We start from the raw sequence: 14,230 nt of genomic DNA on the forward strand, positions 1-14,230 counted from the left end.
GCATGGGGGCTCTTGAGGCCTGCCCATCGGTCATTTCCATTATCCATCCTCTGAGTAGCCAAACACAGTAGCCAGCGAATTTGCTCAGCCACTATTTTCTTAACGAGTGATGTCAGAACAACTGAACATCCACACGCAGAAAAAAACAGATCTCCACCCCCATCTCCCATTTTATACCTCCTCCCCCAAATCTCAAAATGGATCACAGACCTATGTGCACAGCTCAAAACTATAAAGCTTCTCGAAGATAGCCCAGGAGAACATCCCTGTGACCGTAAGGTGAGGCAAAGATCTCTCGGATACCACGTCGAAAGCACCGTCTATGAAAGCAAAGTATTGATGAGTTAGATCTCATTTTAAAACTGTGTTCCGTGAAAGGCACGGTTAAGAAAGTGAAAAAGGCAAGCTAAAAGGCTGGGAGGGACTTCTGCAAAACACGTGTCTGGAAAAGACTTGGTGTCTAGAATTTATAAAGGACTCTCAAAACTCAACAGTGATGAAAAAGAAAAGAAGAAACCCGTTCAAAAAAGGTACAAAAAAAAATACACGCATGGCAAATTAGCCCACGAAAAGATGCTCAACACCAGCTTTTATTCTGAAAACGAGCAAATGTCAACCAAATGAGACGCCACCACATACCTCTTGGGATGAAATGGCTACAGTAAGAAAGGCTGAAAGCACACAGTGCTGGCGAGGCCCCGGGGGGGAACACACCCGCGCATCGCTAGTGGAATGCAAAATGGTGTAGACACTGGGAAGCGGTTTGGCAGTTTCTTGGAAAGCTAAGCACTCACTCACCGGCCGTACAGCTCAGCAAGTTGACTCCAGCGTGTTTACTCTAGAAAAATGACAACGTATGCTCACACAAAAACCTGTATGTGAGCGTTTACAGCAGCTCCCTTCAGAGTTGTCGGAAACCGGAAACAACTTAATTGGCATCCAGTGGGCCAGTGGGTAAGTAAATTCTGGGACATCCACACGATGAAATACTACTCAGCCAGTACGAAGGAACAGACTACTAATTCCCGCAACAACATCGGAGACTCGGAGAAGCATTATGCCAAGTTAAAGACGTCAGATTCAACAGGCTACAGACTGGGGCGCCTGGGTTAAGCGGCCGACTTCAGCTCAGGTCACGATCTCACGGTCCGTGAGTTCGAGCCCCGTGTTGGGCTCTGTGCTGATGGCTCAGAGCCTGGAGCCTGTTTCGGATTCTGTGTCTCCCTCTCTCTCTGACCCTCCCCCGTTCATGCTCTGTCTCTGTCTCAAAAATAAATAAATGTTAAAAAAAGAAAAAAAAAGGCTACAGACTGTACGACTCCATTTATGTGACATTCTGGAAAAGGCAAGCCTGTGGGGACAGAAAACAGACCTGTGGCCGCGGGCCGTTGGGAATGGGAGGGCTGACAGTAAGGGGTGTTACTTGGTGGTGGGAATACAACCATACATTCACCAAAATTCATAAAACTACACCAACAAAAGCGTATTTTTCCGCACGTAAATATATCTCGCTAAGAGAAAAATCAGTTTTGTGATCAGTTTGAAAACGAGCCCACTAACCAACCCTCTTCCCACTGGAGTGCTCCCCATGCTCCTTTGATGTAAAACCTCTGAGGGGCACCTGGGTGGCTCAGTCGGTTAAGCGTCCGACTCTTGATCTCAGGGTTGTGAGTTCAAGCCCTGTGTTGGGCTCTGCACTGGGTGTGAAGCTTACTAAATTAAATTAGATTAGATTAAATTAAATTAAATTAAATTAAATTATAAAATAAAACCTCTGACACTGCCTTAGCATGAGGAGACCCTATCATCAGGGAGAGGCAAAGGCCTTCACTCCCGTGTGTCTGGATGGGGGGCAAGTTGTGAGAGATTCAATATGGCCGCACACATTCCCTGAAGCTGCTCCTGTGAACGGATTCCTGTCTCCCCCGCCCGTGAATCTGGGCTGCTCTTGGGACCAGCTCTGTCCAACAGGAGGTGGGGGAAAGGACGCCATGATGGTTCCAGAGCCTGGGCCTCAGGACGCCTTACAGCCTCACCACCACCTCTTGGAGTGCGTGCCCTGAGGCTGACACGTTTGGAAGCCGGTCCAGGGGACCTGGGGATGAAAAGCCCCACTGGAGGAGAACCGAGGGCCCATCCAACTCAGCACCAAGCGTGCACGTGTGAGGGCTTTCCAGCTGCCAGTGGATGCCACCATGAGAGCCAGGCCTGATGAAGCCGGCAGAGAACTTCCCAGGCACCCCCCCCCCCCCCTTTTTAACCTCTCCATACTTCATCGCGAAGCTCCTAAAAACAAGGACATTCTCTTGCGTGATCCCAGGGCAAGGAACAGAACAAGGAGGGCAACGTGGAAGCAACACGATTAATTTAATCTACAGACTTTATTGGAATTTGACCAACGACCCCACCCCTGCCCTCCCTCCGGTCTCACCATCACGCATGGCACCTAAGGTCACATCTCGTCTGTCAGCTTCGACGGGACGGCCTCCCAGGCTCTCTTTGTCTCTCATGACCTTGACCCGTTGGACGGTACTAGCCAGTTATTTTTGTGGAACGTTCCCTCGCTTTGGGTTTTGGCAGGAACCCTGAAGCGATCTGGGTCTTTGTCCAGAGGCACGTGATGCTGCTTCGCCCCATTCCCGGCCAGGTTAACTTTGCTCACTTGGCCAAGGTGGGGCCTGCCAGGTATCTCTGGGGAAAGTTCCTGTGTGCCCCTTAGAAACGATTCCGTGTCTTGCCGGGAGATATTCTGAGATGAGGTAGCCATCCCATTGCCCACCAGACCTGTGCCCTCTAGATTTCGCTGGAATCTTGCCGGGAACAACAGTCCCACGTTGTTGGTTGCCGCTCGGTGACTTTCTAATTCCACCCTTCCTTCTAAGTCCTTAAGTTCTAGGGTGGCCTGTTGAGCCGAGATGGGTCACGACAAGCGGGTGGCCCGGCCCCGTGTGCGTCTGCATTACTCTGGGTGAGGTGGATGTTTACAGTCACTGAGGACACATATTCCGAGGATATAAAGACAGTTCTGAGCCTGGAGAACTCTTGCTCACGGCCAACTCCCCAGCACCCACCACGATGTCTCAGCCGCAGTCCTCTTGGTGGTTTTCTCGCGTCCGCTCTACAGCTGCCCGCGACAGCTTTGTCAGATGAGCCCCTGCCCTCCCACTTGGGCAAACCGTCTTTGGCTTCTCCTCACACCTAGAATAACACCCGCACTCCCGCCCCCGGCCTCTGCGGCACAGGGCTGGTGGCCTCCCTCACGCCGCTGCAGCCACGGGGCCCTTCCTGTGGGGCCGGCCTCTGCACGCTCGCCCTGGCTGTTCCCTCAGCCTGGACCGCTCTCTCCCTTCTCTCATTTCTCTGCCGAACCTGCCTTCCTCAGAGGGGCCTTCCCGGTCTGCCTCAGTGACAACAGTCCCCACGCCACAGTGAGCCTTCAACCCCTCACCCCGCTGGACCTTCCTTCTGAGCAGTTACCCACGTGAAATTCTGCTGTGACTTTGACTACTTGGTGTCTGTCTCCCCTTAGCACGGATGTTCTTGCTCCCTGGTCTGTGCAGAACAGAGTGGCGCTGGGCAGAGAGCAGAGCACCGGGAATATTTGTTGGAGGCAGGACAGAATCCTTCAGGCCTCACCAGACCTTCCACGCACATCACTTTCTCCAGAAACCTTTGCAGGTCACCCAAAGGTAAGTGGGGTGCCCCCCTCACAGTCCCTGCTCACTGTCTACTGCTCTCTCCACCCCTACTTCCTTAAACAGCTTCCAAGTACAGAGACGGGGTCTGCCTGGCTCACAGTTGAATCTCCAGCCCCTAACAGGGCCGGATATGGAGTAGGGGGGTCAGTAAGTGTTTGCTGAGTGACTGCTCGATGGTAAGTGGCTCTCTGATGGTGGTTCTACTTGGGTGGGCAATATGGGAAGCTATTACCAGAGAGAGTTGACAGGCCTGGTACAGTTCATCATGTTGCTAAAATTTCATCCAAGATTCCTCTGAACTCTCGCTTTATTTTGTGGCTGTGTTAATATAGACCTTGGGCAAGTCTATATTGGCCTGCACCTCCCTCAGAAAAGGCTGAGCCCTCAGAAGGAAGCCTTTGCACCTACGATAATACACCGTAGATCAAAAAAAAAGGGCCACTCTAAGGCATCAGAGCAATTGTCTTCCTCTGAAATTGATTTGCCATGAGAAACAGAAGAAATGTGTTAGCAAATTTCTAGTACCTTCTCTTAGGAGAGCCAAGAGGACCCCGTGTTTATGGAACAGCATTGGACGATGATGAAGGATAATCTAAGAAGAAGAAGAAACGTCTGAAGACGAAAAACATACGGCAGGTGAATTCAAAGCCAATGGAGGCAATAAGCAGAAACAAACAAAAAACAAGCAAAAACAAAACAAAAAACCCCAACAAACAACAACAACAAAAAACCCCACAACCTTTAGAAATTACCCTGCAGCTCAAGGAGAAAGGAGAAAGTGGAAAGGACAGGCAATGAGGCACGGACCGCAAGCCCAAGCACTTCCTGTGTCTCTAGGGAGAACCAAGCAGGACAGAAGGCTGCCAAGACAGCATCCGGAACAGTAACAAATTCTACCAGACGCTTCTCTGGCTGCGTTCCTGAAAGGCCCCACTAGTCCCAGGTTAAAAAAAAAAAAAAAAATTAAGTTTTGTGAGCTCTCGTGTCTTATGCACCAGGGGGCAAAAACGGTGGGCTGTCTGGAGGTCCGGAGACACAGGTCTGAGTGTTCCAGCCTGGAAGATTTGCTCCACGGAACATGACGGTCGTTCAGCCCCACCTGCAGCTGAGAAGTTAGACTTGACAGAGTGGCCAACTGTGGGAAGTTTATGCCCATCTCCCAGAATCCGAGGGAAAATCGGGCAGGGGGAGGAGAGAGGCACCCTGAGAAGAGAAGGGCACCCCGGGGGACAGAGCAGCCCTTCCTAGCAGGGTGGACGCCTGTCCCTCTCGCCAGGGAAGCCCACCCCCCTGGGGTGAGGGTTTCACCGCGTCGGGCAGACCCAGCGGCCATTCGCAAGGACAAGTTGGCTGATATCTACAAAAAGTACTTACTTCCCAGAAAGACCTCTGGTGCACCCTCCGGGGGGTCAAGAGCAGGCTCAAGACATTTGTAATCAGCAGAGGACATGGAGGAGGGTCTCTAGCTGGCCCTCTCCCCCTTCGTGCTAGGAGCCATACGGTCCCGAGGCACCACTGATGCAAATGTATTTCCCACCTAGACATACGGCTTGCAAGTTGTGCAAGATGAAGTTCCACACTGGAGAATGGGTACATAAGCTGCTCCGTATGTCCACGGACCCGCACGGAGCCGTTTTAAGTTCATAGCTTCAAAGAGTATCGAACGGTTTTGGAAATGATGGTCAGAGGTGAAGTAAAAAATAGCAAGACACTAGGGGTGCCTGGGTGGCTCAGTCGGTTGAGCGTCCGACTTCGGCTCAGGTCACGATCTCACGGTCCGTGAGTTCGAGCCCTGCGTCGGGCTCTGTGCTGACAGCTCAGACCCTGGAGCCTGTTTCAGATTCTGTGTCTCTCTCTCTCTCTGACCCTCCCCCGTTCATGCTCTGTCTCTGTCGCAAAAATAAATAAACGTTAAAAAAAAATTAAAAAAAAAATAGCAAGACACTAAATTACATACAAAACATGCGCTTAATTTTTTTTAAGAAAAAAAAAACCAAAGTAACAGCATGACCTTTGGGTACTGGAATTGGGGATGGTTTTGTATTTTCTTTCTTTGTATATTTCTCTAATTTTCCAAATGTTCTACCATGAACACGTATCACATTTGGGACCCCCCTCCCCCAACACACACACACACGTGCGTATGTCCTTCTAGAACACGTTGCTGCTTATTTTTCTAATTATCACAGCCAGCGCTGTATCTGTTTGCTGCTCCCAAGAGGCTCACGACAAGAGAAAATCCTCTCTCTGTAGGACATTTATGTCCGCGATTCTCGCTCTGGCCTTTGAGACCAACAAAGACCCCAACAAGCAGATGCAGCCACTTTCAGGGGAAGGTTTGCTCAGACGCATGCTCTTTTCCTATTTACACACCTTGGTCTCTACCAAACCACACGAGGACTTTTTAACCTGATTTTTTTTTTTTCTTCTTGGGGTGTGTACGTGTTCAGTTTAAGGGGCACGGATCACACATCCCCAGGGGATGCTGAAGCTGCTGGCGTGGGGACCACACTTTGAGGAGCGCTGTCCTCTCCTCTGCGCCCCTCCACCCCAAGGCCTTCTCCTCCTCCTCATTGACCCCTTCCATCTTGGCTTTCCCCCAAAAGTTTGTTATTTGGAGTCGACACCAGTCAACTTTTGGGAAACGGAGAAGGAAGACACAAGTAAGAAAAATGAAAAGTACCCACCCCCCTCCCCCGCCCTTACCCTGCCTGACGCCTTGGTCTAAAACTTGCTCGTCTGCCCCCACCCCTCCTTGCCCACCCCCTGTGCCAGCATGGCCCCGGCCCCTGGCCCCGTCTCTGTAAACTATGGCTCTGAGGGTACCGCTCCCCACCTGAGATCCTGGTTCTGCTCCCCAAGGGAAGTTCTAACTTCCCAGCGAAGCTATTGAGGGTTCTTTGGTTTTGGGTTCATGCTGGAACCTTCCTCGCCTTCCTCCTCTCCCCTCCCGCCTTTGCCCCGGCGCCCACCCCATACGTCCGGGCCACGTAGAGTTTCCAGCCATTCCCCTCGGATGCATACCCTTCTGTGTCTTTGGCACACGGGGGTTTCTTCTGCCTGGAAGGTTTTTGTCCCTCAAGCTACCTGATGCTTTCGGACTCCTCTGTCAAGGCCTAGATGAAATGCCACCACGGCCGGGAGACTTCCTGAGTTCTCTCGGGCAGTGAGTCCTTCCTTGAGTTATTTCAGCGAAGCCTCCCAAAGAACCGTCTGCGGAAGCTCTTGCTGCCCCCCCCCCGCCCCGTGTGGAAGGGCCATTTCCATTAAGGGGGTGCCGCCCCCTTAAGGGCGATGACCACCTTTGTCCCTGGCTTGCAGCAGATACCCAATACTTGTTGAAGGACTGAAATTAATTCCTAGGACGTTTATATCGCTGAGCGCGTACTTCTCTATTCTCCTTCCTGTTTGGAACAGGATAGACGATGGCGGTTCTCATCCCCGTGCACAGTAGGATCCCCTGGGGAGCTTTAAAACTAATGTTCAGGCCACACATGAGACCGGCTCAATCAGGCTCTGGGGAGGGACAGACGTCGGCGTGTTTCACAGCTCCCGGGTGATGCTAACGTGTAGACGGGCTTGAGGCTTCTCCACGGGCAGGTGGGCACTGTATCTTGGCTGTTCCTCCCCACCGTGGGGGACGGGGGTGAGCCGTGTCTGAGCCCACGGTGCTGTGCACGGTAAGACATGGCTTTAGAGTCCCTTTTAACTGAGGGAGGAGGAGGTCTCCTGGACAGGATGAGGAGTACAGGGTAGGCCCAGCAGAGGGAGGGCACCAGACATTTGGGGGGAGGGCAGAGGCGCAGAGGGGGTTGGCCTGACAGCCATAGGAGGGCTTCCCCTGGGGACACTGCAGACAGCAGGTGCTGGGCCAGGCCCCCTCCGTGGCTGAGCGTCACAGCAGACCGTGCAGGAAAGTAAAGTGCCCTGAGTCACGGCGAGTCCGGGCCTGGGACTCCCATCTACCGCCGTCACTCCTGGCCTGCTCGGATCAGAAGATGAGACCCCGACGTGGGGGGCCTAGAGAGAGCCCTGGCTCGGACGCAGGAGTGGCCTGAGCCCCAGCTACACCTCCAGGAGCCCCCTTTTCTTCTCTGGACTTGTCCCCCACCTCTAAGTGGGGGTGACAGCACCGACCGCCGGAAACGCTTTGCACGCTGCTGTCTCCCGGGGCACCGAGTCCCGAAACCCCAGCCCGGGCACCAGACGTGGCTCCTCAGGGGACTCGCGGACCACACTGCCTCACTGCCGGAACCCAGCCTCGGGAGCCGACCTTGGAACCTTCATGTGTTCGACAGACGACAAAGCCCTGAAACTCAGCTTCCCGCCCCACGCGGGCACCCACATGCACGCACATACGTGTGGCTCGGTCCCAGGCCGGGTGTGGCCTGGAGGGCTGCGGCTGCAGGGGCACGCGGGGCCGCTGGGGCCAGCTCACTCACGAGAGCCAGCTGCCCACATCTCTGCCACCGCCACCTGCTGGGACCTTACGTGGGGACATCACAGTGTGAAATCGGCCCTGGAGGGAGCGTTTGCACTGCGATTATCATCAAATGCTACACTTGAGGTCTTACTTCCTCCCCTCCCCTCCCCTCCCCACCCCGTCCCCGGCAGCTGATCAACATTTCCCAGCACCCCACTACCTGGCTCCCAGCCGCTGGTGGCCCTGGGGGGCACAGGAGCAACCCTGACCTTCGTCCAAGTTGTGCTCCGTGGCCCACAGCATCCGTACCCCTTAGGCGCTGGGTAGAAAGGCAGATCCCGTCCCTGCGTCACCGCAGGTCTGAGTCAGGGTCTCAGGGGGCAGGGGCCACAGACCTGCAGTTTATGGGGCTCCCCAGGGAGGCTACAGTTGGAGACGCACAGCTCTAAGGACCAGAGAGGAGGGAAGGGAGGCGCAGGGGGGGCATCGGGGGGACGTGGGACATCCAGTCTGGGTGTCATCCAACCACAACACAGGCAGGTGTCCTCCGATTTCTTCCTCTTCACGGTTCAAATATAATAGGGAGAAGACTTAGGGGAAAAACGTCCACGTTGCCACCAGCCACACCACTGTTCTCAGGCATCCCCGTTTCTTCCGCGACTCGAGCGCCTTTACGTACAAATCAGGCGCCGGGGTATCTAGTTTCCCCACGGGTGTGCGCAGCGCGTTCGTGTCCCGGCTCCGTTCTGGAACCACGCGGTCTCCCACCCTGACACGGTCGCCGAGACCAGGGGACTCGCTCGAGGTGGGGTTTTGTGCTTTTACGTCTGCCAAGCGCCGGCGCGCTGAACGGCGGGGGTTGGTACCCGGAATGTAATCTTCTGAATTAACATTCCTCGTGCTGGGCCTGGCTCGGAAGGGCAGGACGGGAACAAGCCTCCGGGTCACAGGCACAGCCCCGTGGAAGGGCGCACGGACCCCTAATCCGTTTTATTCTGCGAAGTATTTCGGCACAGCCTGGCTCTGTAGTTCATAAACAAGCTCTTTGTTGGCGGGAGGCGGTGGGTCATTTAGAAGGAGGTTAAACGCTCCTCTGGAGCCTCTCATGAGGTGCTCGGCTTCCCTTTTAGCTTTAGGGAAGACAGTGGGTCTGCAAACGGCCTGGATTTGGGGCCACATATATCACCTATCAGCAGGTGACACTGCTGGGCAGGGCAAGGCTTGGGGAAAACCACCGGCAACCCCACCTCGCGTCTCCTGTGCTTTTCCCAACAGAGCTTGCTCATCTGTCCAACAAATACTCACCGGCGCCTCTTCTGACCCGGCTGCTTCACAGCGTGGGGCTGGGGGGAGACCGGGAAAGGGGGCTCCAGGCTAACGGCGGCTTCCCGGGGGGGGGGGGGGGAAATAACCTCGTGCAAAGTGTAGAGGCAGGGAATACCCATTCTCTGGACAGAGAAGTGGTCCAGAATAGTTGGCGGGAGTAGAAAATGAATGGATGGCAGACGATGGGGTGGAAATAGGGGCCGGTGTCGGGTGACGAAGTCCTTACTGCGCCTGGATAAGCTGTTTCATCTTTTATTCTGTAGACACTTATGCTTAAGGGGGTGCCACCGGCCCAGCCTGTACCTGCCCACCTCGGACGCCTCCAGCCGGCCACCCACCCGTCCTCTCCTCCGTGCCCGCCCATCCATCAGCCGGCATTTATCCGTCCACCCATCCAGCCCAAGTACACTATGTACCAGACCCAGGATTTCTTCTTCCCTTTTTTTTTGTTTTTAATTTATTCATTTATTTTGAAAGAAAGAGAGAGCGAGCGAGAGAGGGGCAGAGAGGGAGAGGGACACGCAGAGAATCCCAAGTAGGCTCTGCTCTGCACTGTTAGCACAGAGCCCGACACGGGGCTCGAACCCATGAACCGTGAGATCATGACCTGAGCCGAAATCAAGAGTCAGAGGCTCAACCGACTGGGCCACCCAGGCGCCCCCAGGGTTTCTTCTTCTTTCCTTTTCTGGGTCCCGGAGGGCTTGAGGTGTCCCCAGCAACTCCCTCCATATATTCTGTTCCAGAACGACTCCAGCCTACCTGTGTCACCTGCAGACGATTCAGGGGACGGTGTTGTTATTAACAAGGAATTAAACAGTCATGTGACAGCAAGGCTCACCTGGGCCGATGGCTGGAAAACACGCAGCCAGGAAAGAGGTATCATGGCTGGGTGTGCCGAGCATAGCAGGACGAGGAAACCTCATGCTGACAATTCTTTGAAAAGTTAGTTATGAGGCTGTTCCAACATATGGCAACACAGGCCCTTCGAAAAATTTTAATGTATTTATGGCCTTCAAATGAATAAAGGAATCAGAGAAGGGCACCTGGGTGGCTCAGTCATTTGAGCGGCCCGACTTCGGCTCAGGTCACGATCTCGCGGTCTGTGAGTTCGAGCCCCCGCGTCGGGCTCTGTGCTGACGGCTCAGAGCCTGGAGCCTGCTTCGGATTCTGTGTCTCCCTCTCTCTCTGACCCTCCCCTGTTCACACTCTGTCTCCCTCTCTCTCTCAAAAATAAAAAGTAAACGTTAAAAATGTTTTAAAAATTGTTTTAATTAAAAATAAATAAATAAGTAAACATTAAAAAATTTTTAAAAAGGAATCAGAGAGTTAAGATTCGCTATGTAAAAAAAAAAAAACAAAACAACAACTCCATGGATTGACTTTTGTCAAGTTTTGGGTTTTTGTTTTTGTTTTGTTTTTGAACTGGTGGGGAAAGGGGAGGGGGAGCAGTGTTTTACGTCTTGGTCCTTCTTACATGGGTTACGTTTTGTGAATCCTTTGGTCTAACATCTCTTATTGTCCTTCATGGTGAAAAACATTTCTGATTATAGAAGGCATCACACACACGCACACACACACACACACACACTCACATGCACACACACAGTACAAAGCAGAGAAAAATCACTCTGAGATAACTATTATTAATATTTTGGAGTGTTTTTTTCCTCGTCTCTTTTCTTGGCATATTTTTAAACATAATTGAGATCATCCCTTTTACACAATATTGATTCTGACTTCCTCTCCTTCCACTGAATATGACAGGAGAAAACTTACACGAAAGTTCTGAAAACTCCTTCTTAGTGGCTGCAAAGAACACCATTACATGGATGTTCCATAATTTACTGAACCAACCCCTTTAGTTGACAGCTCAGGAAGTTTCTTTTTTTCTTCTTCTTCTTCTTTTTTTAAGTTTATTTATTTTTGAGTGAGAGAGAGAAAGAGAGAATCCCAAGCAGGCTCTGAGCTGTCAGCACAGAGCCCGATGCGGGGCTCAAACCCACAAACTGTGAGATCCTGACCTGAGCTGAAGTCGGCCGCTTAACCGACTGAGCCACCCAGGTGCCCCAAGGGCTTAGGAAGTTTCCAACATTTTACTCTTATTAAAAGATGGAGACCAGGGGCACGTGGGTGGCTCAGTCGGTTAAGCAACTGACCTCGGCTCAGGTCACGACCTTGCGATTCATGGGTTCCGGCCCAGCATCGGGCTCTGTGCTGACAGCTCGGAGCCTGGAGCCTGCTTCGGATTCTGTGTCTTCCTCTCTCTCTGCCCCTCCCCCACTTGTGCTCTGTCTCCGTCTCTGTCTCTCTCTCAAAAATAAATAAAATGTAAAAAAAAAAAAAAAAAAGATCGAGACGATCCTTCCACCCTCAGTCAGAACTCTGATCATTTCCTTCAGGTAGAATTCTAGGAATGGAACTGAGGAGGAAAAACTGTTCAATGCTGAGGCTTGAACCCCTCTTGCCACACTGCCTTCCAAAGCGACAACCGCACGCACAGAGGCTCTGTGGCATGTCACGAAGGTGTCCCCGGCTCTCTGTAACGTTAAGGGAAAATGAGGTGCGTGTGTTGGTCTAGCTGGTGAGTGTGCATGATGCGTCAGAGGAAGCACTTGTAAAATCAAACCAAACCCGAAACAACAGAATTGCAATGACTTGGCCTGTCCTGTCACCTGCGGTTCCAAACCCAAACCAATGCTTTAACAAAAAGATTTAAACAGCTGGCTCAAGACCCTTTGACCCGGAGTTTCAAATCGCGCTGCTGGGAATATGCTTCTGACTTGAAAACTGGTGTCAGGAGTTTCTGTCGAGCAAGCCAATTTCCTGCTCACTGTTCCCAGGTAAAGCGAAGGCTTGCTCAGACTACTGCCCCAGGGAGAAAACTCTCCCGACCCTCCTAGGGCTCTCAGCAAGGGTGTGAGGCGCTGGGCCGCCCCTGGGATGGGATTGGGGGCTTGCAGAGAGCATCCCCCCCGCCACGAGGGCGGCTCTGGGGGAAGAGCTGGGTAGCGGCGCGCCTCAGTTTACCGGCCGGGAGCACGGGCCCAGCGCCGGCTGGCGCGCACCCCCTCCGGCGCACTCACCTCCGCCGTACATCTGGCACAGGTAGGGGAAGCGCCACACGTTGCCCAGGCCCACGGCGTACGAGATGCAGGCGAAGACGAACTGCAGCGGGTTGGCCCACAGCGGCCGCGCCTTCTCCATGGCCGCGGGCTCGGCGCGGGGCTGCTTCGGAGCGCTGCTGCCGTGCGCGTCCCGCCCGCTCGGCCCTGTGGTGGCCCCGCCGCCGCCGCCGCCGCCGCCGCCACAGGCTCGCTCGCTTTTTAATTGCTAATCTCATTAACGCGCGCCCGCCGAGGGGCGAGGCTGGTAAATGGATGACGGCGGGCCCCACCCCGCCCGGGGCCGCCGCGGCCGGGAAGGTGCCCGGGATTGCGCGGCACGGGGGCGGCGCCCGGGGTGTGTTGCTGCGCGGCGGCTCTTGGGAGCCGTCGGGTTCTCCCAGCCCACCTACCCGTCGTTTCCTGGGTGCCTGCTGGGCTTGGGCTGCGGATGAGGCTGTGAACAACAAACATCCCCGACCCTCCCTCCGGGACCCGGCGTTGGGGCATTCCCCGCAGGGTAAGGCTTACATTCATTGGACAGGATAAAATGTCCCATTTTCAACTACCGTTGAAATTGAAAGGACAATTTCATATGGTTCATTTTAGTCCATATAAAAGCCTGAGGCACGAAGAAGACAACTAAGGCAAAGAAAAAGGGTGAGCAGTACTGGGGTATAGGCTGGGGTGGTCAGGGAGGGCTTCCCAGAGTAGGAGATGTAACATTGCCCAGAAACTGGGAGGAAGGGAGCAAGGGACGCAGGCACTTTCCACCCTCCTCCACCGTCCACAGACACACACTTCTTGGAAGAAGAGCCATCCAGGCGGCCAGGTTTCCCTCCATCTGCAGACAGGCCCTACTTGCCTACTGTGTGCAGGGCGGGGAGTCCGGCTCTGTGATGCAGGGTGGGGCCAGGAATCCGGTTTTGAACAACCTCTGTGATTCTGATTCATGACACTGGCATTGAGGCCTAAGAGACCAGTCTGGAAAGGTTATTTGGTTCAGGGTGGTCACTAGACGTGTCTAAGCATGATGCTTTGGAGAAATGCTTCTGTCACTGACTTAGCTGTGTGACCTTGGACAAGTCACTTAACCTCTCTGAACCACTGTTGCCTCATTGAAACAATTGAAACAAACCTCTCCCCCTCCCAAGGGCCCATGTGAGAATTCATTGATAGCTTACTAAGTGGCATTATAGTAAGTGCTCGATACAGGGGCCACTGTTATAAGTCCCCAGGGGTCTGGATGAATGAATGCGTAACGCGCTAAATCAGTTCATTAATATTATACTTTGAACAGTGCCTGGTACACAGTGAGCGCTATGAAAATTCTTGATATATAATTAAAATTAAAAAGAGATGAAAGGTGGAGTCGCCAGTGGAAATCTTCCTTGAAGCCAAAATGAAATCATTACTCTGGTGTCCCCAGCGCTCCTGCCCGGCCGGTGGCTGACAAAGGGCAGTGTGGTCAGGAAGGTAGGGGCTTCTCGGACGTCCTACCCGTCCTTGAAATTCTGTCTCCAAAAGGCAGAGCAGGAAAAGTCCACAATGCAGCAAGGGGCGGGGCACCATTTTGATTTTTAAACTTTGGATTCTGGTGAGTGTTTTTTCTACAACTGGCCTCCCCCCCAGAGGGACCCACCAGCCCAGGCTAGTTTCCGCTGCTTTTGCACGTGAACTAC

General features: G+C 53.3%; 1 protein-coding gene across 1 annotated transcript in view; it reads right to left on the reverse strand.

The window, feature by feature from the left end:
* The window catches only part of SLC6A20 (solute carrier family 6 member 20), a 39,432-nt gene extending 26,678 nt beyond the window's left edge, over nucleotides 1-12,754 (reverse strand). The window contains exon 1 of the mRNA XM_019416543.2: nucleotides 12,531-12,754. Within this exon, the coding sequence (XP_019272088.2) occupies nucleotides 12,531-12,651 (121 nt within the window). The 5' untranslated portion in view covers nucleotides 12,652-12,754. The remainder of the gene's footprint in view (nucleotides 1-12,530) is intronic.
* Between the last annotated feature and the right edge of the window lie 1,476 nt (nucleotides 12,755-14,230).

This window comes from Panthera pardus, unplaced genomic scaffold (assembly GCF_024362965.1).
Source record: "Panthera pardus isolate Hobbes unplaced genomic scaffold, ASM2436296v1 HiC_scaffold_8, whole genome shotgun sequence".
Lineage (NCBI taxonomy): Eukaryota > Metazoa > Chordata > Mammalia > Carnivora > Felidae > Panthera > Panthera pardus.